Raw genomic sequence first — 27,864 nt, forward strand, 5'->3', positions numbered from 1 at the left:
TTATATGGTGCTGGAGTTGACCAGTGGAAAAAAAAAGACGAAGGGGTTTATGTAAACATCAAAACAGCCGTTTCTCACCTGGTTTCGCTTTCAACACTTCTTTCTGATTTGTGTCGGTTGTATTTGGTGTCACTTTGTGGTTGCAACATGCTATTATGGTAATATGGGGAGTCCCTACTGTTGTGGGGACTCCCGTGGGTGTGGTAGCCTAGCAACAGAGAAGAAGAAAAATGATACCTACCACCTATAAACAGAATGATTCACTCCTTATATAGATAAAACCTCAGCGTGGAATTACCCTTTCATATAGTGATAAGCAAATCGTATCAATGAAAACAAACCTTGAAATGGACACAAACCAAAGTGCCAAAGTTGATGATTTTTCTATGCCGATGGGCAGATTTTAGACAAACATCTGGTCAGTTCATCTTCACTCCCCCTCAGCCAAACGAGGCTTAAATATTGGTGAAGTTTGAAAGCTATGTAAAGCCTTGTGGCTTTGGGGTTTCATTTGAATTCTAGTAACTTTTCTTATAGTTCAAGGACATTTTTCTTCAGTCTTGTTTGTACAAACACCCAAATCCAACTCATTTGTGGCAGCTGTTAACCCTCCTGCTGCAGAAGAATCTGTTTTCAGTTTCAGAAAGCATTCAAAATGATTAGTCTTCATTCTTTATCTGCAGAGATCTTTGAATTGTTGATACGTTTGTGTAGCTCTTGTGGGATTATTTGTATTTGTGAGGATATTTCAAAAACAGGGACAACAAAATATTGCCTGTAATTCATGCCTTTATTAATTAATAAGGAAGAATAGTGTAGGGTTGGGTGACATAATTGCATACATTTATCAAGAGATTCTGCCATAGTAATATTTTTACTTTTAGTGTGTCTGCTTTTGCACAAAGTTGATTATGTACGTTGATTTGTCAGCTGAAAAAAGATGAATCCAAAAAGTTGTCACTTAATTTTCAGAATATATATAGGATCATATACAGTATCACAATATATATTGCCAAATAAAAAAAAACTTTTACTCCAATTGGTGCATTATTTTCCTCTAATGTGTGTGATTTCACAGAAAGTAAACAGCTGTGCCCACAAGTGGGAGTGGCTCCGGGGAAAACTTCTGTTTTAAAGAAATGGTGTGAGATAGTCTGAGCGAAAGTTACACCTTCCCTTGCTGAGGGCATACCTGATGAACTCTGGCAGGATCACAGACTCTAATTTGATCATTTCTGCCACACATGACTCATCTTGTCTGCTCAGTATTCCCCAGAGACTCCATCAACCAACAGACATCCTTCAAATCAGACACCTGAAAGCTCAGGTACAGTCTGAAACTGGTAATCTAATACATTTAGAAAAATAAATAAACAAATAGCCAGACATAATAATAGCAATGTGTAATGAAGTCTATTTTACATCATTTACAAGAATTTTAGCAAATACGCTTTCCCACGCTCATTTTGTCTTTGGTTTCATTCTTATTCAGGTGAGGAAGTAGCTGCGACCTTCGGGCCGTTATCCAGTCTGATATAGCTTGAGTACAGATCATGTGTGGGTCTTTTTATGATTAAAATGTGAAATTACAGCAGTCCCTGAAGTATTTAAGTGACTTGTGCTAGGATAACCTCAATGTGACCATTTTAATGTGTGTCCTTTTTAAGCGCACAATCTTTTCACAGGAAATAATTCTTTTAATGGCAAAGACTTTAAGTTTCAAGTTCACAGATGAATTTGATCATAATTATTAATCTCAGGACAAACTAAACCTGACTTGGAGGTGTTACATTTGTAACCAAAAGAAAAAAAACAACAAAAAATATTGTAATACAGGCTGTAAATTTCTCTTAAAAGGAAATTGTGTCACATTTCGGTAATCACACTTGCTAGCGTCTTTGTCGGCCATTAGGCCGAGATGAGAGAGCTGATAACGCTCTCAGGTCCTGTGAAAAATGAAACTACAGTGGCAGGTTGTCTTTACATGTCTTACCATGAAGACGGGAACTGGAGAGAGGTTGTTAGTTTGGGATAGAGACAGGCTAGCTATTCCCTCTGTTTCCGGTTTTCATGCTAAGCTAAGCTAAGCTAACTAGCTGCTGGGTCCAGCAGACATGAGAGTGGTATCAATCTTCTTGTCCGTAAGTCAGTAAGCGTACTTCTGAAAATGTTGAACTATTCCTTTAAAATTTTTTGTATAGCACAGTCTCAGAGAAATGACTAATCTTTTAAACACATCATGAAGAATGATTCCTGTAGTTGTTTGAATAAACCACTACAACCACACTGTGGCTGAAATGAACATGAACGTACGCTTGTTAAAGTCTTCATTAAACCACCCATTTTCTTCCTTTTAACAGAGAGGATGACCGTGCGTTAAGAATGTGGACATGTCCAGACGAGTCCTAGCAGCAGTGAAAGGTGGTACGATTTCACAGGAAATAATGTGTTTCTCTGTGTGTGTACACCAGATAAAAGGCCTTGGACGCCAGCCCAGCGTGGACTTTCCCAGTGGCTGTAAGCCAGGTGTGCTCTGGCCAAGTCAACAGTGACACACCGATCCTGAAAAGGTAACACCTGCTCTCACCAACACACTCCCATGGGGGATCCAGATGGATGACTGAGAATTGTTGTCGAAATTATTCATCTGTTTGTTTACTTCTCAGTAAAAAACAATCGTTTGTCAGTGTGACAGTGAACAAAGTGTAGTGAGAGCTGAAAGGGCTGAGTCCACTAATCAACGCACAGAACCAACAACTGTGTTAATTTATTGATCAAAAATACCAGCTTTTATTGGTTTAATAATTGAATATTATTTTATATCTTTGGTTTTTGGACTGTGGGGCAGACAAAATCACCTTGAGGATGTGATCTTGGAACTCTGGAGTTCGGGAACTTGTGATTGATGGAAACATTGTTTTCTGGCATTGTATGACTTAACTAATACCCAGTACAGAAAATAATCATTCAATTTTTAATCCTTGCTAAACAAATCTATGTAGTGAAAGATAGATCTTTGAGCAGCAAATTTGTCAGAAATACAGGAGCAAATCAAATGGTGTTTCTGTTGTGTGAAGGCAGTTCAGTCACAGCAGGAATGGCGGACAGCGCCGCTAATAATGAAGACCACAATTTAGAGAGGGAATTACAGAACGCAAACATGAAACTATTGCAGAAAAAAATTCCGATCATCCAAACTGTATCAAAAGCTGAGTTTCATGTGAAAATATCAAAGGTTGTAACTTGAGGAAAACATGCTCAGAATCTGCTGACAATCATTAAATTGCATGTTGACATTAAGGTTAGCTAACACTGTGTTTCCCAGTCTGTCTCAATCTATGAAAATTTGTAAAGGGCTATTTGGTTTCCCAAGAAGCTTGTGGCCTCAGCAGAAACCACACAAACTGAAAGGAGAAACAGAGTTTTTTTTTTAGCCTGGATTTCTTAAGATGTGACAGCCACGTTTTTTGACAATATAAAGACTTTGTGTTGCTAGTGTGAGGTTAAGACGCTAGTAAACTCACCAGCACGGTGTCTGATAAACAACAAAACATGACTGTGACTGTATTTCTGTAATTTCAATTAAGTCAGTGTCAAGGGAAAACACGTCGATGTCTTGTGACATTGCTGACATTTAAAGCTCAGACATGAAAAGTGTAAAAATCATCCACTTGCGGTTTCCAAGACTGATTGTTTTTGTAAGTGAGCAAGCAGGTCAGGAATGTGAGTCGGCAGGCTGTTCAAGACGGGTCACATTCTGAAGCGTCTTCTTCCCTTTTCTGCATTCTTTTGTTTCTTTTTTACATTTACCAAATCACGACAAAAGCAGTAGTGAGACATGACAAAAATACCATTTTATTTTTGTCTCTTTGCGGAAATATTGACACTACAGTGCTACAGCAAAAAGGGGGTGGAGCTGGACTTGTGACAAGCTGTGAGTGGAAATTCGAATGTCTGGCACGAGAGTGAAACTGCAGAACAAAAGAGACTGACACAGACGGACCTACGAATACAAGCAAAGCTAGTTTCTATCGATTAAATATTAAACAAGCCAGCTGGGGTGAGAGCCACATCAAAAGAGAGTAACAACAGAACAATGTGGAAAATCTACTTGAAACTTTGGGTTTTCAGACTACATTTCTTTCACACTGCCAACAGCATCTAGTAGGAAGTCATGTCGTTTCCTCAAAATCATACTGAAGCAAACAAAACAGACGACACAAACATTACATAACAGGGATTTCAGTCTTAGCGCGTCAATGATTGACTACAATACAGAGCAATTTCTTAAAAGGTTTCTACGGTTCTACAGTACCATGAGAATCACCTTCTTCTGACCTTAAGATTAATGCTAGCAGCATTTTAATATTTAGGAATGTCAACCTGATCCTGGTTGCTAAAGCCTTGACCAGCAAGGCCTGTAGACAAAGATAAAGACACGGGGTTAGTGAGTAGACAACATAATCTTGTTTAGCTCTAACTCCTGAAGTTCAACATTTTGGGAAATCCACTGATTTGCTTTCTTGTCTGGTGTTTTAGGAGAAGATCGACACCACTTTCACGTCTGCGTGCAGAATACGAAGCTGAAGCTAGCAGGTGGCACAAGACTGGAAACAGGAGAAAAGGTCATGAACATGTTTTCCCAGAATGTTTAATTATTCTTTTAAAGTGGACAGAGAGAATGTGTGAAAGCGCTACGTGATCCTGGCCCATCCTCATAGTTCTTCTTCTGTCTTCACCTGAACCGCATTGAAGGAGCTGTCCTGTGCCTCTGACTGGGAAGTCTGACTCTCATTGACGAGCATGCTGAACTGCATGTCGTTGTAATGGGAAATGTCCTGAGTGTACAAGTTCTGGTTAAAGTTCATGTCCATGTTGACAAACGTGGCGTTGCCCTCCGGCCCGTGTTCAAAGCTGGAGGACATGGGCAAGGAGAAGCTCGGGTCAGAGATCACGTCCCAAAGCGGCGCGGGTATTTCCTCCATCAGCTGATTAATGATGGCCATCGCATCGTTGCCACTGATTGAGTCCTGGAACTCGTTGTAACACATTTCCGCTAAAGCGGCCGTCCCAGGCTGGGCAGCACAAAGCCTTTCGTCTGGAGACGTGGTCTGAGGCGGTTGGAAGTGGAAGGGCTGCTCTGCTGCAGGTGCACTTTCTGCTGGAGGAGAAGACACAGATGGTGTTACAAAGACAATGAGTACCTGTTAGAAATACGATCGCAGGTCAGTTATTATGTAAAGAACTTTATACTGGGATCGCGACACGTGACTGTTGCCGTTTGAACCTAGTATACCGCTTCACATCACTGACGTTAAGTCATGTAACAGAAACTTCCCCCTGTATAACACAACACACTACAGTAACTCCTGTCCACAAACTCTTGATGAAGGTAGAATCTCTGTGCAGTTAGTACTTTAGTGCTCCTTTGTAGTGTTCTACTTCACCAAATTTCTATGTACACCTGACTTAACTTTGTAGTATAATACATGCACGCGTGACAAATTTAACTTCCCCTCTGAGATGAGAGCTAACTGGGCCTTTCCACAGAAAGCACAGGTTTAAATAATAAAATTAATGGCTGAATTTCATTTAGCTGCTCCATTTTCAGGGTTGTGGTGTTGTGCGTGATATGTCATGGCTTAGTGGTATACCAGATCGGTCGCCACTCAACTAGTTTTACATTAGGTATGAATTTCTGTGTGACTGGAGGATAATGTGCAGTGATCGGGCTCTCAGATGACTAGATGGATGTTCTTTGATGTCAAATTTTGGGTCAGTAATCTTGCGATTTTATGCTTTGTGCGCCCACCTGGCTGCTGTTACAATTGAATGTTACCTTGACGACGGCATAAATTGACCTGGGTCCTGTTACGTTCAGTGAGAGCAAGTTCTGATAGCGCAAAAAGGCTGGTTAAAGCAAGCAGTCTGAAGAAAACCTTCTACAAGCCAGTAAACACGTAAATGTAATTAAATACAAAGTAAATGTAAACACGAAAAGAAGTGACAATCCCCAGGCCTTACCTGTCACACAAGGTTTCTCTCTGAAGTTGATCTCTGATTTTATCTTTCTCTTCCGCTTCACCTCATATGGATCTGAAATTAGGACAGAAATACTTCACTTGATCTCCTGTTATTGCTTCAAAAAAATTATCTGCCAGCCAAAGTCGATCCCTGCCATTAGAATCCCCACAGACCACACAGTTCAGCGCTGCACAGTCTTGGACTGACCTGGGTTGTGTGGCAGGTACGTGAAGTTGACAGGCTCGCTCTCCATCTGGTCTGAGAGCCGACGCAGGGAGACGCTGACCTCCACCTCCTCTGTGATGTCCTGGTCCTGGTAGGGCGGAGTCTTAAACACGATAGCAATCTGCCGGTGAACGTCTGTCTGGGCAAACTCCCCATTCGCCTTCCATGACCCTCGCCTGAAGATGATTTCGATGTCATCTGTGGATCAGAAACCACACACACACAGAGCCATGTTGATCGGAAAAAATACAGGGGAATATAGGATTATTTTTGAGTTCAAGTGTCCAGTGTAGCTGCTATAGTCCTCTATCATCCTAACCAAGTATTTCGTTTAAGATAACAAGGGAAAATAACTGTAAAATGAAAATGTATCAGAATGAGAAACAGCGACTGAAAGATGGCCCTCTTCAACGGTGACTGAAATAAATTTAGTAAGTTGCAGTAAAAATACCCTTTGAGGTTAGCGAAAAGTCATCAAAAAACAGCCCACACCCTCGCTCACTTGTTTAAACATGACTCAATTACCCTGCTTAAACAATAGCTGCTAACAACAGTAGTGTAACATTATACCTTAAGTGTCTGCAGTTTGACCAGGCATGTATCTGACCCAGCAGACGATGTTTTACACACTGGTCTCCTGCAGTGAAAGTTTACCTTGTCTTGTGTTTGCTGTGTGAAGCCTAATTTTGTCCACCCTGTGTATATTCTGTAAAGAAGGGACATGAATAAAACTTACCTTTCTGCACTTTGTCACAAAGCATGTAGATCTCCGTCTTGCCGGTGCAGGGACCCCTGTTCTGGTTCAAACAGCTGATCTTCAGCTGAGACGTTGTCGTGGCCTCTGTGAAAATACAAGCCAGGCAAAATGTGTGAGTATCTATCAATGCAGCTGCTCATGCTGTGGTCAAGTGTGTGTTTGGCAATGTCTCACTCTTGTCATAGATGGGGTTGGACACCACTGGGTTGAGACAGTCTTTTCTGCCATCATCCCACTCCAGCTCGCACTGAAAACACAGACGCACTGCGTTCATGTCCATGTCTTCAATGCCCTTTGATTCACCAGCTGAGGGATGAAAAGACGCAAAATCAATCATGGAGCCTGTTTTCGATGAGTCATAATGCGTTGCAACAAAAAGGATAGAAGAAACTGTATCATAAATATACAGATGTTATAGGACAGTGACAAAATGAACTGCATTAGGATCCATCTTACTTTGAAAAGGATCAATATTTTGGCTTCTTCTCTTCTGAAGTGAAATGTCCAGCTCTTTCCTCCTCACACACTGAATACCAAGGTTAGCAAAGCTGCAGGTTCAGATCGGAAGAAGGAGAAGAAGAGGAAGAAGAAAAAACACATTTGCTCAGAAGATATTACAATGTTATTTAAATATATCTAATAAAGAAGAAATGCAAGAAGACATGAACCACAGATGTGATGTGCACCTGTGCCGCCGGTTGCTGTGAGGATTGATCATGACCACACAGATTCCTGAACCATTTGGACAGTCTTTACCCACGAGGCAGTGGGGATGAGGCCTGTGCGGCGGGTCTTTGGTTACCAAGGAAACAGTGACTGTGACCTTTTTTAAGTGGTCAATCGGACCTTGAATCTGAAATAGAGAACAGGACAGGAAGATGAAAGAGAGAAGAAGCAAGAAGACAGAAAATTACAGCATGATATGCTAAGTGATTTATTGTTATTCAAGACGTGTTGCAACACAGTGATATTATCAGAATGAAGGAGAGGAGCTGTTTAAATTCAAATTTAAATCCAGAGACATTTTCATCAAATAAATATTCTGGCGCTCTTCCTCAGGTACCATCTGAGGCTAATGCAATTCAGAATACCTGTCAATCAAAGCTTTTTTTTTTTTTTTTTTTTTTTAATAAATCTGCTCACCAGTGCCTGAGGTACCAATTCAGGAGAGATTAATTACTGCTAAAACCCAAATTTTTATCAAGGGCTTTACTTAAATTACTGTAGTTCATATACACAGACTGCAGTCATCCACTGATGTTGTGCCTCAAGTGCAGTGCTCACTGTGTGATGGTGTTTGTATAAAATGTGAAAACGAATGTGTCAAAATGTTTGTTAGTATGCAGGCAGGGGATAAACCGCCCATCTCTGACCACACTTGAGCTGGGATTTGTGGGGACTTTCTAATTGACTCTAACAACCCACATCCTTCCATCTCTACCCGTCTGGGTTCAAGTGTACACACCAAACAGCGATGGCTAGAACCCTCCCAAACGGTCTCTGACAGCTAGTAAACCCCCTTTGAGGCCAAAAACAAATTTAACTGTAATGGGTCTACCTCTATGGCAGGCTGAGACTTGTTGGTTTCAGTGCTGGACGCCCCCAGGATGCTGCCGGCTGAGCGTCCCTCACACTCATAGCGAAACCTCATGCCTCTCTCTTTGGGCTCCTCCACCACCACCAGTTTGGGCTTTTGTAGAAGCCGCTCCAGCATCTCAGTGTTGGACGTCTTGGAGCCAAGCGAGCACGGGGAGTAGCCTCGACCACGGCGAGAGGAACCGCCTGGAGAGGCAGCTCCCCGCGAAGGATGAGCCATCTCTCTTGAAGTGCACGAGTTCTGCAGGGGTTGGGGGAAGGTGCAGTTTTGCTGTGCCTAAAAAAAAAAATAAATATAACACAACCTTATTAACAACTGAGGCTGGAACCCTCTTTTGCAGACATGGTCAAAGCGGCAGCATAAAAAGATGTCGACAAGACGAGATTAGGGATAAGAACAAAGAGAATTAAGAATGGAGACAGCAGATAATGTCTTGTGATCCGAGACAATGACTGCTAACTAAAATTTAACTAACTTTGCACCACCACATTAACACCAGAATGGCTTTAAAACATTGTTGAGAAACTTGTGTCTGATATAAAAACCAAACTTCAGTCTGTTTCTTCTCAACATGTTCTCAACATGTTGCTAAAGATAAAAGACATTTATCAAGCCAAACTCTGACCAACCCTTGATGTCCAAAGAAATAAAACTATTCAAACTTTCACAAGAAAAGAGAATAAACACAAAATGAATCGTCTTACATTTATCTCATGGCCCTCAGGTTGGGAGCCACTGGACAAAATGACCAAAATGTAAATAAAAGTAGTTAAAACGAGCTTCACCTCGACGTGCTACAACAATAAAATGCTTCTCACAAGTTAAAGCATCAATACTGGTGATCTAATCATGTAATAGATAACAGTATATCAGCCATAGGGGGATAGTATTTTTACTTTTGATGGTACATTTTGCTGATAATACTTGTCTACTTTTACTGAAGCATTTTGATAACAGGACTTACTTTTAAAAAAGCATTTTTTTGTACTGGTATTATGACTTAAGAGAAAGACATGAGTACTACTTATGTCTGTAGGCCTCCGTGTATCACAAAAACAACATAAACGTAGAAGAAATAACAACGATATTAACTGCACAGTCACAGGCTTGTTTGACACTGTGGATAAAGCACTCTGCATCATATTTGCAGTGAAACCAAGCAGCAAAACTGAGTCACTGCATGACTCTCCTTCATACATGTGCTTTCCATCAGTGCACAGACTCGACCATGTGCTCATTTGACTCCTCCTCTTGCAGTCTAAATGTCTTATTTTTGCATTGCACCACATTGCACCAACCTCTTTCCGTTCCCACTCACACTTGTTATTGAGTGTATCTCCCTCAGTACTGCTTTTACTTTCTCTATCTACAACGCTCCTTGCCTTCACCCATCAATTTATGACCACTTAGGCCCTCAGGGTGGCTTCCATGTGATGGTGGAGGAAAGAATAAAAGCATTCAAAGCATCACAACAAAGCTGTAGTCTTCCTGAAACATCAGTTTGACAAATAAATAATCAAACCTGGCGGGAACAAAGCAGTAAAGAAGTTGACCCCCTTTGTCGCCTGTGCTCGCTGAACCACTGCTGCAGAGATCTGGATGATGCCTGTGCATGAGATCGGGTTTCACAATATCCTGCTGAGCCACAGATGTCTGTTCATGAGTGTGCCTCTACGAGCGAGTCGGCATGGCCATACCTGTTAACCATAAAACACCGGAGCTAAACAAAAGCCTGGCAGACTGTCCCAGCGAGCAGGAAGCAGGAAGTCAGCTCAGCTCGACGACCAATTGGAGAAGTAGTTCAGTGACCTATAACCCCTCCCGAATACTACCCAGTGGGTTTGACTAGTAAACAAAAATGACGGCGAACTGAAAGTGGGCGTCAGATTACAGTTCTTCATCTCCTCGTTCTTCTCTCTCTCTCTCTCTCTCTGACTCGTCCCACAGGAAAGCCTGCTGAGGAGGTGTGTCAGCCTCTATAACAGGCCACAAAGACTTTTTTTTTCTCCAACAAACTGTGTTTACTCACACCAAAGCCATTTGCTCATAAAGGGTTTCAGTTGTTTTCTTATGCCCTACTTTGTTACCTGTCCGCGCAGGCTACAGCGTCACTACAGTCTTATCAGATTACACCACTTCTGATCTCCCTGCTGTCTGTAAACCACGTGCTTTATGGTAAGAGCCTGACCTGCATAGCTGCCTGATTACTACTCAATATGACGACAAAACAGACAACAGCCAAACACCTGGAGGATACACATGTACAACACTGACGTTTCATCCACCGCAGACGGTGGCACATTATTTTAACAGCGACTGACAGCCTGACTGTAGGTTCCGCTATTATTGAATTCAACATCAACAAGCATCCAAGAGCAACATGAAGGCTGTCAGAAAACAGCGAAAGATTCCCAAACTTCTTCAAACTGCTCGCCTGGCTGAACGTTTTGACTCACCAACAGTCCAAAACCCACAAAAAACATTCTCTTAAAAGGGACAGTTCACCCCCAAATCATTTTTCCTCCTAACCTGTAGTGCTGTGAGTCCATCTAAATTGTTTTTGGTGTGAATTTTGGAGAGATGTCACTTGTGGAGCTCAACAAATAAATATAGATAGATAAAAGCAAGACGACATTGATGTTTACGACCTGTCTTGTTGTGAGAATGAGCCTAATTGGCGACTCACACCAAAACAATCAAGCTTGATAAATAAAACTTACAAGAGGAAAAATAGGGAGGTTTGAGTATGGGGTGAAACGTGAAACGTTTTTGGTCATTTTTGTTTGATACTTGACCTTAAACCTGCAGTTCAGGACTCTGATAGATAAATGAACAGTTACATTCAACTACTTGGCAAACAATGCCGGTGAAGCCTATCACCTTCAGATAAATACCAGAGGTTAACGCCAGCCAGCAAAGACTGCTTGGCCAGAGCCGAAGGGTGGAGCGTGTATCGTGACAGAGTAGGCTACAGCAAACAGGAGACTGGCAAAAACTGTGGTGTCATAAGCACGTCTACAGTGTTTGCGCAATTACAGTCACTGCCAGAAACAACAGACAAAAGTTACACACTGCGCATTAAACAACTGAATAATTACCACAACTTTCATCTACAGGTTTTCTGAAAATAGATGCATCGATTAATGGACGATTTGTTTTGATGATAACGGAGTGAAACTGGGAAAAGCCACAGTTCTGAATATGCAGAGCAAAATGCAGGAAAACACTTGACATTCAACAATCACTAAGAAAATTATTTAGCGTGTATAAAGCAACTTTTTCCACTCTCTCCTTCTTTTAGCACACAAACCACAGCTAAGAGAAACACCTTCACGTTTGCCCTCGGGGTGTTGCCAACAGTCATACCAGGAAACCGCTCACTGAGGAAGATCAGTGCCAGACCAAAACAACACAAACGACCACACCGAGACAAACACACCAGAGCAGACCACGTGGGCTTCTCGGTTCCCTCCAGCCCCCCACCCACCCCTCCACCTCACCTGAACTGCGGTGCTTCTTGCTACCAGCACAGGCTGGGAGGAGCTCTGTCGGAGCTTCCTGGGGTTGACACCGTGTGGCGTGCACATGAGGCTAGAAGGAGGGGGAGGAGGTCCAGGGAGGCAGGCTGTCCTTTCTTCGTCCGCTGTGATGATCTCTTCAATGAGATCTGTAAAAAAAAAAAAACCCAAAAACTTATTGATGATAAACAGATCAGCATCTCATATGGCAAAGTAGCGCTGAACCAATGTAAAGTGTCTGAGAACAATGACACTTCATAGCCGATTTCTCATTAAAGCAATGAGGAATAAAGGCTACTTTTTGCTTGTATATACACGTTTGTAGTTAACAGTAGTGAAGTGCACGGTGCGTCCTCATTTAAATCTGTGGTTGAGGTATATCATGTCTGACACCCCTCTAACCAAACAGAAACTAGAGCTTCCTGTAGCCACGCTGCGTGACATATCGACCAAGTTGTCACTAAACACATACAATGCAGTTACAGCAGGAAAACATTCATCCACCAGGCAATCAGCAGAACCTTATCTTCAAAAACTGTGATAACTGAGAAATAATTTCACTATTTTCTGGGAGAAAACTGAATAACAAATCAATGGCTCGAGTGTATTTGCTGTGATAGTAAACTCGATGTTTTGAACTGCAGTTGTGACAAATGAAAGCAATTTGACTGTACAAACTCGGGAACTATCACGATTTTCAGTCAGAAGATAAAAGGGAGACTAAGGAATATTGCGTATGCCGTTGAGTCTCGTGAAATATTTTGCCTTGCACATCGGGGCCACCGTACTAACCATAATATAAAAGGAGGAAGCAGAAATACTAATGATCTACATCTGCATGAGGTCGCCTCAGGTCACACATTTCAACAACACATCACTGCCCCCATACACACACACACACACACACACACACACACACTCACACTGCTGCATGAGTAGAAGGTAAACGGCAGAAACCAGAGTTTATACTCACCGAAGTCATTCGGTCCTCGCTCTGCAGGACAAACAGAGAGCAAACGGTCAGTGGCTACACGATACAAACACAGCTGTGCGACTGCAAATGTTAAAGCCTGCACCGAGCAGAGCAGCAAGAGCCGGCTTATGGGTGTTGGCTCCCCTGCTCTGACAAATCACATGCCTGGTGATGATGTCAGCTCTCTCTCTCTAACACACACACACACACACACACACACACACAAACACACACACACGAACGTGAAAGTTAACTCCAAAAACCTACCAGGGGTCCCGTTGAAAACATCCATGTCTTTCATCGCATGTGAGGAGTCTTTAACGACCATCAACTCCGCCTTCGTGTCGCTGAATTCTTTCCAAACCGAATAATTTCCGGTATGTGACTTCTTTCCTGGGTCGAAACTCGACGCTCTCTTTAAAACCAGCTCGGGTTAATAAAAAGCAGCTCTTCGGGCTGTGAACCACCTCTGACTGTTACTGTAGACCCGGGAGGAGCTGTTATGCTGTCTTCTAGCCATGTGTCGAATGATGTCTGAAGCGAAGTTTGCTTCAGTTGCGTTATTTTCACAGACTTGCTCTGATTGGTTGGTTCCTGGTGTGGAAATCCCCTTAACATTACGTCATCTCCCAGGCGGGAAAGCCCCCCCCGGGGACAAGCAGGTACTGCAGCCTTTTTGAGCCTATTACAATGTTCACATATTTGAATATTCATCACCTTGATCTCACACGAACTTTTTTCCATTAGGTAATATTTTTGTTTGTTTTATTGTGTATGCACAACACTTTTAAAACTATTAAAATACCCACCCGACACACTTATTTACCACCAAATCTAAACCAAGTCAAAGCTATCTTCTCCTAGCTTGACAAACCACTGATGTTTTAGATGTGCATCATGGCTGCATTAGGCCACCATCCTGCTGCAAACGCTGTGGTAGTTCCTGATTTTAATCATGAATAACCAGAGGTGACAAACGATCTCTGCATGTTAAGTGACTGCTGTTAAACAGCGATATGCTCCAGCCCCCCTCTTTCTTTACTTTGTCATTTTGGTGCACTTATCAGGCACTACGGTGACACCTGCCGGTTACAGAAAGGCCAGGCGATTTAAAGGAAACGGAAAACGAAAGTGGAGGCGTTTAGAGGAAGCAAAGAAATAAAAAAAGAAAAAAAAGGGGGGCAGCCGTGGCCTAAAGGTTGGAGAAGCGGCTTGTAATCGGAGGGTCACCAGTTCGATTCCTCCACCGGACGGGCAGGAAAAATTTGGGTGTGGTGGAGTGATAAATGTGAAAAAATGCCCCCCCCCTCCATTAGTTGGCTGATGTGCCCTTGAGCAAGGAACTCAACCCCCAATATGCTCCCCAGGCGCTTGATGCTGCCCACTGCTCCTGTGTGTGTTTCACCGCATGTAATTTGCCGGGTTTTGCATGTGTGTGTTCAACTAAGGATGGGTTAAATGCAGAAGATGAATTCAGTGTGTGTTTGTAAAAAGCTGATTCTTCTAGGTTCTTCTTATTCAGTGACTCCATTTTTTAAGATAAAAAAGTGGTAGAGGTGTTAGGTAAGAAAGCTGCAACTGTAAGAAAAATGTGGATTCACAGAAAAGTTGGGGGGGAAAAAAAGTCCAAGAAGTAATCAAACATTTGAGATGATTAACAAGGTAGGAAAGAAGAAAAAACATTTCTGTTAATCACTGAAAAAAAAATAAACAAACAAAAAAAACCCAAACCCTTAAATGCTGAACAGTTTTACCACGTTAGGATGCTGGCAGTTAAAATTACCAGTCACATCTCACTTTGATCAAACTGCTCACAGCCACACTGAACCTGCACATTAAAGGTCTGCACTGCTTGGCTGCGAAGGGCCCCCAGCCCAAACAGTCACTAACAAATGAATTATGTGTCAGACGCAGCACCAGTCCTGGACTCAGGGCATCACAGTGTTCCTGCAGATGCTTCGTAAAGGCAAGAGAAACTATTTTACAGATCTGCTTATCAACCAGGTTGACAAGCAGGCTTCACGTCACCCAGCCGCCAGCCTGACAGGATTACATTACTATTATTGTACGATTAACTATTTGAAAAGCTGAGAGAAGGAAAACCATACGTGTTGTTGGAAATTCTGAGAAGATTCAACTGATTGTGACAAAAAGGGTTTGTTGGAAGTTTAAAAATAAATAAAAAAAAGGCTCTGCAACATTTTCACTGTTACACTGTGTGCCAGCAATACTCCTCTGTGAAAACAAACCAAGCTTTGCTATTAGAATATACAGTGACTGACGATACAGCAGCCGATTTCATCATCTGACTATAAGGAAAAAATACCAAATATTTGCTGGCATAAGCCTCTTGATTGTGACTACTGTTTGTTCCTCTCATATTTATTTATTTGTAAATTGAATCTTTTTGAGTTTGGGGTTTCTGTTTGGACAAAGCCAGCAAGAGAAATCAACACCTTTGGTTCTGAGAAAACTGTGATGGCCATAATTCACCGTCTTCTGTCAAAACAAAAACGATTCATCAGGGAAGATAACTAGCATAGTAATCAATAATGAGAATAGTCATTAGCCTCAAGCATTAGAAGATCACAAAGACCTAACCACATAACGAGGTGCATGCTGTATAAGCACACAAATAAACTAACAGCAATAACGTGGAAGAATTGAGAGTTTCAAGTAAAACCTAAAGAGGAAAAATTCAAAAAAAAGCTTTGCATAGACAATTTAAATCACACTTAAGTTTTACTATAAACATGAATGAATCAAAATTTGACATGTACCAACATGGAACCCTCTTCGTTTCATGATTTACAGCACTCAAAATTAAAACAAGAGACACTGTAATTGCTCCAGCGCACACACACCCCTCACGCCTGTCTCCACTGCATCTGCAAAGGTGATTTTGTTTGGAGTGTGAACGTGAAACAAACTGAAAACCAGACATGTGGCTGAGGGGGGCAATTTAGTCCTGCAAATTAGATATTGCTAGACAGTTTTGACATTGGTATTACTGACATGACAAGCTGAGGTTCTGTACAGTTTAAGGACATACAAAATAATTCTTCGGTGACTGAAAAACAAAAATGAACTGACAATATTAATATATTTATATTAATACCAACAAGGTTGTTATTTTTTTTTGTTTTTATGTTCAAGTTTAGAACATTAACCATTTGTTTAAAATTGAGGGTAGAAGTCACTCTCTTGCGGGTAGTGTCTCGTAGGGTCCTCCTTCTCGTCACCAGGTAGTGGCTCAGGATCTTTCCAGTTTCCTCCAGCACTTCTCACCAGTTTCAAGGCAATCCGAAACGTGGTGCTCACATGGAATGAAAAGAAAAATTCACAAGGAATCTACACAAAGAACAAAAGTTGCACTTGGCCTCTTTCTTCCCTGTATTTATAAAAAAAAAAAAAAAAAAAAAAGTAAAAAAAAAAGTTGTGTAACTGTGACCCGTTCCCCTCCCAACCTCTACTCCAACACATTGTCACCCTCTGAGAAATCATACAGAATACAGTACATCACGTTTTGTTTTACTTCACTTGAACTGCAAAACGAGAGGGCGGGGAACAGAAATAAGAATTTACCAAGTCTACACTGAATATGATTCTCTGTGGGTCCACACAGAAATCAGAGGGAACAGCTGAACTGCATTTTTTTTATTATTATTAATTTTTTTTTTTTTTTTGTAGTGGCGTCCATGCCAGCTAAACGACAACTCCCCTCCCTGCCTAATTTCCGCAAGTCCTCTTCGCCGCCATAGCAGTGAGGGCCAGGGAGGTGAATAAAGGCAGGGTCTTGCTCAATCGTTCTTCTTCTCCCCCTCTGGTTTGTCTGTGATGGCGGCGGCGGCTGTGGTGGGTGCTGCGTCTGGCCCTGCTGTGTTGTTCTGCATCTGGTCTACCCCGCTTGTGCCAAACTCGTTGACCCTGTTGGGATCGACCCGATAGATCCAGCGCTGGTAAAGGTAGATGAAGAATACCACATCTGGAGCGGAGAAAAAAACAGAGTTTAGTCCAGCGAGAGACACCTTTTTGAATGTATTAATCCCTGAATAACCATTAGCCAACTAGTACAAAGCAGTCCTTAACTCCAAATCAAACTAAAGATGCATTCAAATCATAAGGGATGCATTTGTAGAGATCAGTGAGGCAGTCTTGTCTTTCATATTCAGGTAATTCTGTACTATTATGTGTCCAAATGGATATATCAGAGCTTTCAGAAAGATATTCCTCAGCCATGATTACAAACAGGAAACTAGGAGTTACAGTAATTCCGATAAAACATGAATGCAGCTTGAAGCCTCTAAAGCTAACCAGCACTAGCAGGTTCAGCGAGTTAACAAAATCTTCTTTCAAACCGTGAAGACAGTGTTGTTGTTGTTGTTGTGCATCTAGCACAAGGCCTGTTCAGACTTACCAATATACACATCGCACCAAGGAGAAAAAAAGCTAAATGACGACCTCCCTTTCCTAAAAGTGTCACTTTCCACCAGCATGTAATCACCGAGAACAGCAGACTGTGCACACTTCATGAACCAGTCTTTCACTCCCACCCACAGCAGATGAACTGTATGTAATGTAATGTAATGTTGTTCTATATTGTTGAATAGCAGCAAAACAATAAAGACAAGAGCTGTGTCTCGCCCTCTCAAACACACACATCGTTTGTCTGAGAGACAGAGAAGGGACGAGACGTGGACTACTTGCTTATTGCCACTCAGAGGTCAAAGGACGTTACAGAAATCAGTATGATCTGGTGCGATCCAGATGGTCAGTGGTTTAAGCCTGAAAACATCTCTGGCAAAAGCACAACACATTTAAGTTCTTTGAGGTGCTTATCTAACTTTCTGGCATTATGGTAGATTTATAAAAAAAATCCAAAATATCAACATCTTGATCAGTGTAGACTTACCATCTCTGAGACATCCTATCCTGTACATCATGGGCATCTTGATGACAAAGGCAAACAGGTCATCAATAAAGGTATTGAGAGCCTTGTAGGTGAGCATCCTCCATGGGAGGTGGGCCACTGACTTCATTTTGTAGTTGATGAATAACTGTGGCGTCATTGTAATGAAACCTAAACCCCCCCAAAAAAAACAGACAGAAAGTAAGGCACATTTTCGCACAGAGGCAGTAAATTAGACAGCAGAAAACAAGACTGCCCTCATGAAGTCTATTAATAGACAGCACATTAGCAGAGGCTATCGGGAATTGGATACGTAACCATGATGCAAGTATGAAAACATTAGCTGTATTTACATCCACTTAGGAGCAAGATAATTAACAGAGACAATAACAACCAGCCTCCTCTCTGGGCTTCAAAATAGATTTACATAAACAGGAACAAACCCTGTTGGACTCAATGTGTCAGCAGAGTGTAAATTCAATTCAACACATTGAGAAAATAAAATAGAAATAGCTCCAGAGACAGAATAAGGAATGAATATGCAAGAAAAGACACAACAATGCGTCAATGCATCAAAACATGTTAGGATACAGTTACAGTATTCTTATATCACATATTTTACTGCTGTAAATCAATGTGCTATCTGATGAGAAACACTTGATCTCTCTGGACCTGTTGAAAGTTGCTCACAGTTATGATGCTTGTCGAATGTGTTTGTGTTTTAACTTTGGGGCTCAAACAGCGATCAAATATTATAATTTATAGGTAGGTACATGCCGTGTGCAGGAGAAGGATGAACACTGAGGGATTCAACATGCTCCCCTGCATTCCCTGCATCATTTTCACACACATTAGCTAATTCGCAGCCAGTTACATTGGACGCACATAAATCGTCAAGATTATTTCTTATAGCCAAACACCTCTCCTCTTCCACAGTTTTCTCATTCTTATGAGTTGTACTATAATCATGTCATAAAACTGTGATAAAACCTATACACTACATTAGCACCCGCTTACGTGCCATCAGCTGAAGTTTCAGCACCTGACGTTCAATTTAAATATTCTTTAAAAAAAAAACAAAAAGGGGACACATAAGGCACATAATGATAAGTAATGGAGTAGATATATTCTTCAGATGTACTTACCAAAAGTTAACAAGAAGCCATAGAGCATGCTGAGTACCCATGAGTACCAGCCTTTGTGCTCTACATACAATAAACTGTAGACCGCATAGCAGCCAAACAGAGGGTAGAGCAGCCACGACAAGTACTTGAAGGCCATCTGTTCAAAGTACGACAGAGAAAATTAATTATCAGAAACGGTAATAAGAAAGTGATGAAAATATTGCTTATCGGTTTGCTTTTAGAAGACTCGTTTGTGAGTATGTAGGCTTGCCCATGCAGTTGAGCATCTGTTTGACTTACGTCGTCGTAGATTTTGGTTGAAGACTCCACATATGTTGACTTGTCTTTGAATACCAATCTCGGGAATGTTCCTGCGATTTTGTGCTCTCTGTCCAACTGGAGAAAAGAAAAAACTGGTAGTTACCGGAAACCAATGTACCAATGCCAATGTACAGATACAACAAGCTAGCATTTGGATTAACAAAAAGAAAGGAAAGCTGGGAAATACATGCATGACTTATTATCCTCAAATGTAATTGTTAGGCTTCAATGTCCCTTGTAAAGGCAATACTGTGTTCAGTCCAGTGGTCATTCACCATCTTAACACATTCACTCACTTTTTTGGGTCAAGTTGAACATTTTTACATATATTTTACATACAAGAGCCCACTTCTTACGATAAAAACTGTAAGATGTTTTTTAATATTTTGCATTAAAAAAAAAAACATTGTTTTGACTTACTCTGACGTCCATGACCTTGGTGATTTTCCACAAGTCAATAAGGAGGCCGATGAAGACGCTGACCTGCACCACAAAGTTGGTCTCGTTGTCCAATATGTACAGCAGCACCACCAGGGACTGAAAAACTCCAAATATGATGGAGCGCACAGAGAGGCCTTCGAGGGACTGTCTGCTGTTCCAGAACTGGATATCTGAGGATGAGGAGGAGGTGCTGCTGAGCTGAAGCCGCAGGGTAAACAGACTGTGTGCTAACTACTCTGTTGTTGTCAAAACAGACAGGCTGTTGTAACCTTACCGTTCTTGAAGGCAAGAAACTCGAAGATGCTGTGCACAATGGAGACCACAATGGTGAGGCCTAACAGGTACGGGTTGGTTTCCAAAAGTGCCACCTATAAAAAACGAAAAAAAAAGTTTTGTTTTTTTTTTTGTTTTGCTTTTTTTTTTTTAAACCTAGGGTCACAGCAGTAACATAATCTAAACTTTTATGTTGTATGTAAAAAAGTCCACAGGTTACATTTAGCTAGAGTTGCAGCCATACAGATAAAAAGAACTGCTCACACATTAATTTGTCCCAGTTTGAGATGAGAATTAAATACTACAGCGATGATGTCCTATTACAGGCTATTCTAAAAAGGTGCATTACGCTGTAAGGCAATCATCCAATGTCACATCGCATAACATCTAAATGAAGAGCAGAAGTGAAACTTATGTATGTGAAGTATTTCACAGTTCATGACATATAACAACAATCTGCTAGAAAGCAGCACTGCTCTGGAGTTACAGTGTCTGTTGTAAAATATCTTGTTTTTATATCCATCAACAGAAATCTCCTTCAACCAACAGAAAAGCACTACAGCACAGATAATCCATACATTTGATAAATGGCGACGGAGCGCAATAATCAGGGTTCATTCCATATTACTTAATCACTTACTTCACGATATAAAAATCCAAATGAGTGATTATTTGTCAGCTCAACTTGAAGGAAACCCAAAACAAAACTGTGTCAAAGAACCAAAAAATACTTCCTACTCCTCACATCTAATACAATTGATTTCTTTCAGGTTTTTTACTCTCCGTGATCTCTCACCTTGACAGAGTCTTGGTCTTCATCAGACTGCTCGTAGGTGTCCTCAGGCAGGAAGTTCCACGGTGAGCGTGCGTTTTGGGCGGCGTACAGCTGCCAACGCCACAAGGACAGCGGGCAGTACGACAGGCGCAGCGGGAGTGTTGTCAGGGTCTCGTTGATGGGATAGTAGTCTTTCTGAAGGTTCCAGTAGTCATTGAAGTACACAATGGGATAGTAGTCGCCACTTACTGCATCAAACTTAACATCTAGAGGTATACAGGATAGAAGAGCAAAAATGTCAAAACATGGTCTGGCACAAAAGAAATTCTATGACAACTGGGCCTCCTTTACAGCACTGTGGAGAGGAGGTGAAGGGGAGGAACTTACGCTGGTCTAGAGGTGGTGGGACAGAGCCTTTGACCCAGGCAGTGTGGTCATCTACCATATTGATGGTGAGATTGGGGTGCCAGTGAGAGATAATCTCCACTGGCCCGTGGCTCTCTGCCCGCTGAGAGGAAAACACATTTAATTAGACATGTCAGTGAAGAGCTTTTTAATTTGGAAAATGTATGGAGGCTCTTTGCTCACAAGCTTTTCCATAATGAGCTACAATGGGAGTTTCTGTAAGATTTATTTGAAAATCACTGTCATATGATGTGAATGACTGTTCTGTGGTTTAAAAAGGTCATAACTTGAACTTGCAGTCTTAAAATATTGTTCAAGGGGTATAATTACAATACCCTCAACACAACTCCATTTCTCAGACTAATACCGATCATTTAAAATAGTTCCTAATTCGAACAAAACAATTAACACTAGTATTTTTGACATAAACAATAAATCTTTTTTTCTTTAACCGAGGTGCAGACTACTTTTCAGTGCCCTCTGATGGACAAACTATTGGACGAACGGTGGCGCTGTTTCAGTTTGGCATTCCTGTGCTGTAATGTTCTTGTTACTTATCAGCCGATATACACATCGATACAGCTACCGATTTACAACAAAATAATACCAGCTGTTACAAAGGCCTGCTTGATTTATTGGTCTGGCTCTGCAGTACAAAACAATGATCAAACCTTGATCATTTCGGGATCTGCTTCTGTCTCTCCTGTTAGCAGATTCTTGGTCTTCAGAAACTTTCTTCGCTTGAATTTATTCAGCACTGAAAAAGTGAGCAAGTAGGGGTTACCACATAGAAACCATCACATGTTATTTTATTATTACAGCTTTTGTTTAAAGTGTATTTTCCACATATGCTTACTCCGTGTTGCATGAACGGTTGCCAGTCTGCGATACTGCCCCTTACGCTTGGGGTCTGGGTGAAATCCACTTTTAGTGAAGTAGACATGCATGTAAAGAGAACCGTTCTGCTGGACTTTCTGTAAGTACACACCATACAGGAAGCAGTATTAGAGTCTCAGAGAAACAGACATCAGTACTGTACAAATCTGTCAAGCTCATTACTGCCCTTCACCTACATCTTCCTCATTTCCTAACCGAATACCTGTACCTTCTCGCCATCGTTCTACTGTCTGTCACATCCCTGTCTCTCTCTCAAGCTTCACCTGCCCTCCAACCTCACTCATTCCCACCTCTGGGATCTCCATCTCCTTATAGTGCTCGTAACAGCCGTCCCCATTCTCCCCTGTGGTCCAGTCTCCATAGACCAGGTCCCTATGGAACCAGAATAGGGCTTCTGTGTTGTTGAAGTCAGAGAACACCTCCTCCTGGGACACGTACACATAAAAGTCCTGCAAGAGTGGTGAGAAAATAAAAATGTTCATGGTATTACAGAGTCAGGCCAGAAATAGAGCAAGAGCCTGAAAGGGGGACATTGTTTGCTGCTGAAATACTTGAGGGGATCAGAGCATGAGAGGTGTTTAAGAATTAAACAGCAACAATTCAATAAAAAAACTCAAACACCTGGCTATGCAACAGATAGAGGGGACAGGTGGAATACCATGAGGGTGTCCTTTGGGAAGAGGTTCCTGCTGGGTACTCTTGGTGCCCCGGCTGGTGTGCTTGGATCAGGGGTGGACGGCCCTCGACGGAACCAGCTGCTGATGGCCCAGATTATGAAGATTCTGGAGGAAGAGGTGTAAACAGAGTCAGAAAATAAGAAGATTAAGTAAATATGGACTTAACGTCAAAGATGAGAGGAGGGAGGGGGACAAAGAAAATATAAAAAAAGAGATGAGCATGAAGGGTGATGAATTGAACTGATCCTTGAATTTGACTGTAAATAAACAAGTACTGGGTACATTCGCATAACAAAATCCTTTTTTCTGATCTGAAGAGCTGCTACAGTAGAGTGGAACCACAAAAAGGGTAATCACATTTAACTGTATCCAGTCAAACTGCATTACACTGTTATTAAGAGATATGCCTTTCCTGTGTCATAGATCAGGGACACAATGTCAAGAGAGACAAACGTAGAAGAGACAGAACAAAGTGTGCGGGGCAAACAAAAAATAAAAAACTATTCTCTCTCTCTCTCTCTCTCTCTCTCTCTCTCTCTCTCTCTCTCTCTCTCTCTCTCTCTCTCTCTCTCTCTCTCTCTCTCTCTCTCTCTCTCTCTCTCTCTCTCTCTCTCTCTCTCTCTCTCTCTCTCTCTCTCTCTCTATATATATATATATATATATATATATATATATATATATATATATATATATATATATATATATATATATATATATATATATATATATATATAAAATAAAATCAACATATGACACATATTTTCATTGATATAAGTCTAACTTTCATCTTTGCTTCCCTGTATGGATGTTTATGTGTTGATCTTATGTTTTGTTGACTTTAAGACCAGTGGCTTGGTTTGGTACAGAACATGCAGTCGAGTACAAGTGATTTTTTGGTTCATCCACGACAGCCATTAAGTAACACTTACTGAACAACCGCATGAATACAATGAACACAGAAGTTGACATTAAACAGACCATGATTAACGGTCTGACCCTTGTCAACCCACCAAGCAAAGCCAAGGTTTTCTCCCCATGACTGAACCAAAACAAAAATGGAAACTCAGTCATCTATTTGAATTGCTTGCTTTGGCTGCTATTTGCACAGAAAAAAAAACAACAGTTTTGTAAAAGGTCAAATTTGTGCAAAATGGCAGATTGAGAAAGGACAGACACCATAAATTTTGCACAGAGATCTAAAGCAGACTGAATTTTGTACCACCATAACATATCACATCACGTATTTTATTCATTATTTCACCCTTATTGTCAAAGTAAGCTTTTATTTGTGAGTTGGGTCCTTCTGCTTGTAAAGAGAGCGAGCCTGCCAGATCAGAACACCAAAAAGAAGAACTCACCTGAAGAGGACTCCTTTAATGACCTGCCATGCATTAGGTGCTTGTTGCTGCTGCTGCTGCTGAGGATCCTGTGCATTTGCAGCTGTCTGCACAGTTTGGCCATCTGTTGTCGCAGGAGTTCCATTGCTGCTCACCTACAACCATGCAGATACACAATCAGTTATAAGAGAAAGTCTGAGTGATGGAGCAGTAATGGCACGTAATGAAGGGATACTTAAAGATAAAAAAAAAAGTCAGATGGAGCCACTGCAATTCACTGGAAGTCCAAAGTGGTAAAACAGAATAGCCCATAGAGAACTGAATCAAAAAGAGGGAGTTTATTGTTTATCTTAAAGGACTGTGGTGCAAGTGCTTGTGTTTTTTTCTGATTCACACAGACACAAGTGCTAAAGCATCCCCGAGATTTTAGCGGGAAATTTGCAAAGTAGTATGCACTTAACAAATAAAACACGCACACACACACGCCAGATCTGAAAGTTATTTAATGATATACTTGTACATTGAGTAAATTTGGATTTAGACAATCTGGTCAGACAAAACAAGCTATGCAAAGACATAATACAGAGCTCTGTAAAACTGAGACACGCAAAGATTATTCAGTATGTCAAAAACTCATACTGACAAGGTACTATTTAACTATTATGATATAAGCAGAGCCTCTGCAATTTTGCTTTAAATAACTCTTCATGTGACTATCAGCATGCAAATTTACATTTAAAGATCAGTGAAAATCTGCTTTTAGTTTGCTCCGGCGTGTCCCTCCAGCAAGGCCACAGTCTATTCAAATGACAATACACAAACGCATGCCAAGTCATGAGACTCATTCACTATCTAAATGTCTGATCTCCCCCCCATTGTCACCAACAAAAGGGAGTCCAGAGGTTGGCCTCTGGAAACAAAAAACACTTGAGGGTACAAACTGTTTTCTGCTTAGCAGGTTATTATCATTCATCAAGGTGAAGAGAAGGCTTGAACAAGCGAACGGCAAAAATCTTTAAGTCTGTGATAAGCCACTGGCGCAATCCCATCAAAAACAGAGCATTTCAGGGCCAAGGAAGTGGCTCGAAATAAAGCTTTTCATCCTCTTTGCCATGTCCTGTTGTGTTAAAATAGAAGCAATTCTATTATCAGAGACACAGATCTCTGTCTCCAGGAGGGATCAGCGTAATAACCATTACACTGGCAGATCTCCATTGTGTTAACCAGCAAAAACAGCTTATCTGTCCCAGCTCATGATAATAATTTACAATTTACACACTCTGATTAACAATTAACAGCCTGCTCATGGCGCAGAGTAAATGCTTGACACTGGATTGCCATTGCGTGTGTTTGTCTCATGGGAAGAGGATAAAAGGTTCAGAGAAGTCAGTGGCTCATAAAGAAGTGGAGATTGTTCTTTAATTAGTAAACATGGTCACAGCATCTCCTCGAGGAAGGAATCAAGCTAATACGTAATATTAAGCATAAAAATAATACAAAAGGTGCATCCATGTCAAATGTGTGTCAGTTACTAATGGCTGAAAACATTCACCGTCTCTGCCTCAATTCTCATTTGTTAACATTAAAGATGGTCTTTCCATGTTCAAAAGATAGACAGATACTTTATTGATCCCGAGGGAAATTCAAGACATGCAGCACAAGTAAAATTTCAAAGGGCCGTTGCTTAAGACATCAAACACTGACTTAACCATAAGTGTCACACTTGCAGTCAGCAGAAAACTGAATCAAAACTGAGTGAACACCTCTGGTTATATCTGGCTACTAGCCAATTAGTGTTTCCCCTAGATTAATACTGCTGAAATGTCTTCCAACTGATTCACCAGCAGCAGACCTTGAGAGCAACATAAGTGCCCCATCTCAAACCAATAGCCCATTTATCCTGACGGAGCAATTTTATCACAAAAAGAGACACTGGGTGCAGGATGGAGCCTTGCAGTTGTTTCTACCGCTTCTTATTACATACAGATTTGAACCACCGCACTACGGATCTGTTATCCTTGTTGATCCGTTAAGAAAAAAGATGAAATAAAATGCTTAACATTCAGTCACTGTCTTGTAGGTATTTCCAAAGTACTGAAAAGACACTTTGAACTGAATAGGTGAAAAAAAAATATTCTATTCCCCAAATAGCACATATCTGTAAACTGTTTCTCAAGTTCCAATGACAAAAACTGGTAGTAAAGGTAAAAGACTTTGAAAAAAATGGAAATACCTTTGAAACAGGAGTGAATGTCGTTAAACAACTTTCCAGGTTGTGTTAAGGATTCATCCTTGCCTTATCTATGCTAAACTCTGTCTTTGTATTGTAATGCCAACAACTGAGAGGCGTAAACTGGGGCTAAGAATGCAGCACAACTGAAACTATCACAACCGAAACTTAAAGTTATGCATCGTCCCAAAACAATTCCTTGAGCAATCATTAGTCCAGTGACAAAAATGTGTCTGAACTGTCTATCTTAAATATCACCATATTTGCTTGAGCTTTATAATCTTCCTGCTTTGTCCTAGCAATCACTTGAAATCTTTGTGTTTGTTTGGCCAAAGCCAGACTTCCATCCAAGTTAAGCGCAACGTTGACCGATGATTTGCCACTTGAGAGTGATGATTCACTTTGACCTCTAGTAGCCTTGTGACAGACATTGGTCACTCCGGAAATAACTGCTAATTATCAACATACCGCCCTAATTACGTCCGACAACTGCCATTAATAACAATTCAAGAAAACATTAGTCAAATTTGACGATGTCTAAACCTGATTCGCAACCTGTAAATGTTAACAAGATGACTCGTCACGTGAACCATTACCGCGAGGCTTACAAAATGCGTGTCAAGCCTGAAGGTTTGCCCTCGTATGACAGTAAATGAACGGCAGGTGACATTAGATAGGTAAGGTAAGCAATGTGTGTGAGCTACTTGAGACTGGCCTGGTTAGTCAAGCCAACCTGCGTTGCTCAGGTTCAGGCCTGGTGAAAGCTAACTGACACACTGCAGCAATCAGCTGGCTCACACCAGCACACATGGAGTCAACTAATTGACAGACATTTTATGTGATTGTATGTCGAACGGTGAGATTTGACGGTTCTCACTTCGTACATCTACTCGCTACCAGATCCTGATTTCACAACACATCGTTAACGGCAGTAGGGGGTCGTTTTAAAACCAACCGGCACTGACAACGTCACTGGGACTCGTGTAACGATCGCTACTAGGGTAAACGTTCACGGTCCCACTCTCAACTGTCAAATAAACAAAACGGGCCTCTTCCCCTGGATGTGAAAAGTACATAAGAGTGTCATTCATTTTACCTCGCCGTTGCTCACGGTAGCCTTAGCTGCTTCGCTCTCCTGCGTCGCCATCTTTCCTCGTCTATATCACGCACACGCCACACCACACAGTGCTGGCTGGGAAACTGCGCTCCGCCTCGCGAGATGACAGTTGTAGCGTCATTGGAATGACGCTGGTCTTTAGGGGGGTGATGAAGAATGTGAGGCTGATGAATATTTTTAGCTGTGTTTTGTGTGACAAGGATGATGAAACAGCACGAAACACTGCTTAGTCACGCATATTCGGACGCGTGAATTAATAAAACG

At 41.3% G+C, this 27,864-nt stretch overlaps 2 protein-coding genes and 1 long non-coding RNA gene across 4 annotated transcripts; 1 reads left to right on the top strand and 2 right to left on the bottom strand.

Annotated features, from left to right (window-relative positions):
* The first annotated feature begins 1,002 nt into the window (after window positions 1-1,002).
* LOC124059308 lies at window positions 1,003-4,675 on the top strand. Its single transcript, XR_006843384.1, has 3 exons — window positions 1,003-1,327; window positions 2,472-2,570; window positions 4,540-4,675. It is a non-coding gene; the product is annotated as an uncharacterized LOC124059308 (long non-coding RNA).
* relb (v-rel avian reticuloendotheliosis viral oncogene homolog B) lies at window positions 3,833-13,663 on the bottom strand. 2 transcript variants are annotated; one of them, XM_046389189.1, is made up of 11 exons: window positions 13,362-13,663; window positions 13,095-13,115; window positions 12,104-12,270; window positions 8,565-8,879; window positions 7,693-7,859; window positions 7,463-7,554; window positions 7,181-7,312; window positions 6,986-7,090; window positions 6,232-6,447; window positions 6,025-6,096; window positions 3,833-5,158 (listed from the first exon to the last, which is right to left on the bottom strand). In XM_046389189.1, the coding sequence occupies exons 1-11, from the start codon at window positions 13,420-13,422 to the stop codon at window positions 4,716-4,718; spliced, it is 1,791 nt and encodes a 596-aa protein (XP_046245145.1). In that variant the 5' UTR covers window positions 13,423-13,663; the 3' UTR covers window positions 3,833-4,715. The 2 variants fall into 2 exon arrangements, with proteins under 2 accessions (XP_046245145.1, XP_046245144.1); XM_046389188.1 differs by having other exon boundaries at window positions 3,833-5,161; window positions 13,362-13,662.
* A 2,154-nt stretch (window positions 13,664-15,817) lies between these two features.
* On the bottom strand, window positions 15,818-27,734 carry clptm1 (CLPTM1 regulator of GABA type A receptor forward trafficking). Its single transcript, XM_046389191.1, has 14 exons — window positions 27,580-27,734; window positions 24,275-24,408; window positions 22,898-23,021; window positions 22,530-22,688; window positions 22,199-22,316; window positions 22,014-22,099; window positions 21,325-21,445; window positions 20,959-21,203; window positions 20,164-20,257; window positions 19,869-20,059; window positions 19,428-19,523; window positions 19,149-19,284; window positions 18,007-18,174; window positions 15,818-17,079 (listed from the first exon to the last, which is right to left on the bottom strand). Exons 1-14 carry the CDS (start codon window positions 27,628-27,630, stop codon window positions 16,895-16,897), a joined length of 1,908 nt encoding a protein of 635 aa, XP_046245147.1. The 5' UTR covers window positions 27,631-27,734; the 3' UTR covers window positions 15,818-16,894.
* Window positions 27,735-27,864: the final 130 nt, after the last annotated feature.

This window comes from Scatophagus argus, chromosome 5 (assembly GCF_020382885.2).
Source record: "Scatophagus argus isolate fScaArg1 chromosome 5, fScaArg1.pri, whole genome shotgun sequence".
NCBI classification, from domain to species: Eukaryota; Metazoa; Chordata; class Actinopteri; family Scatophagidae; genus Scatophagus; species Scatophagus argus.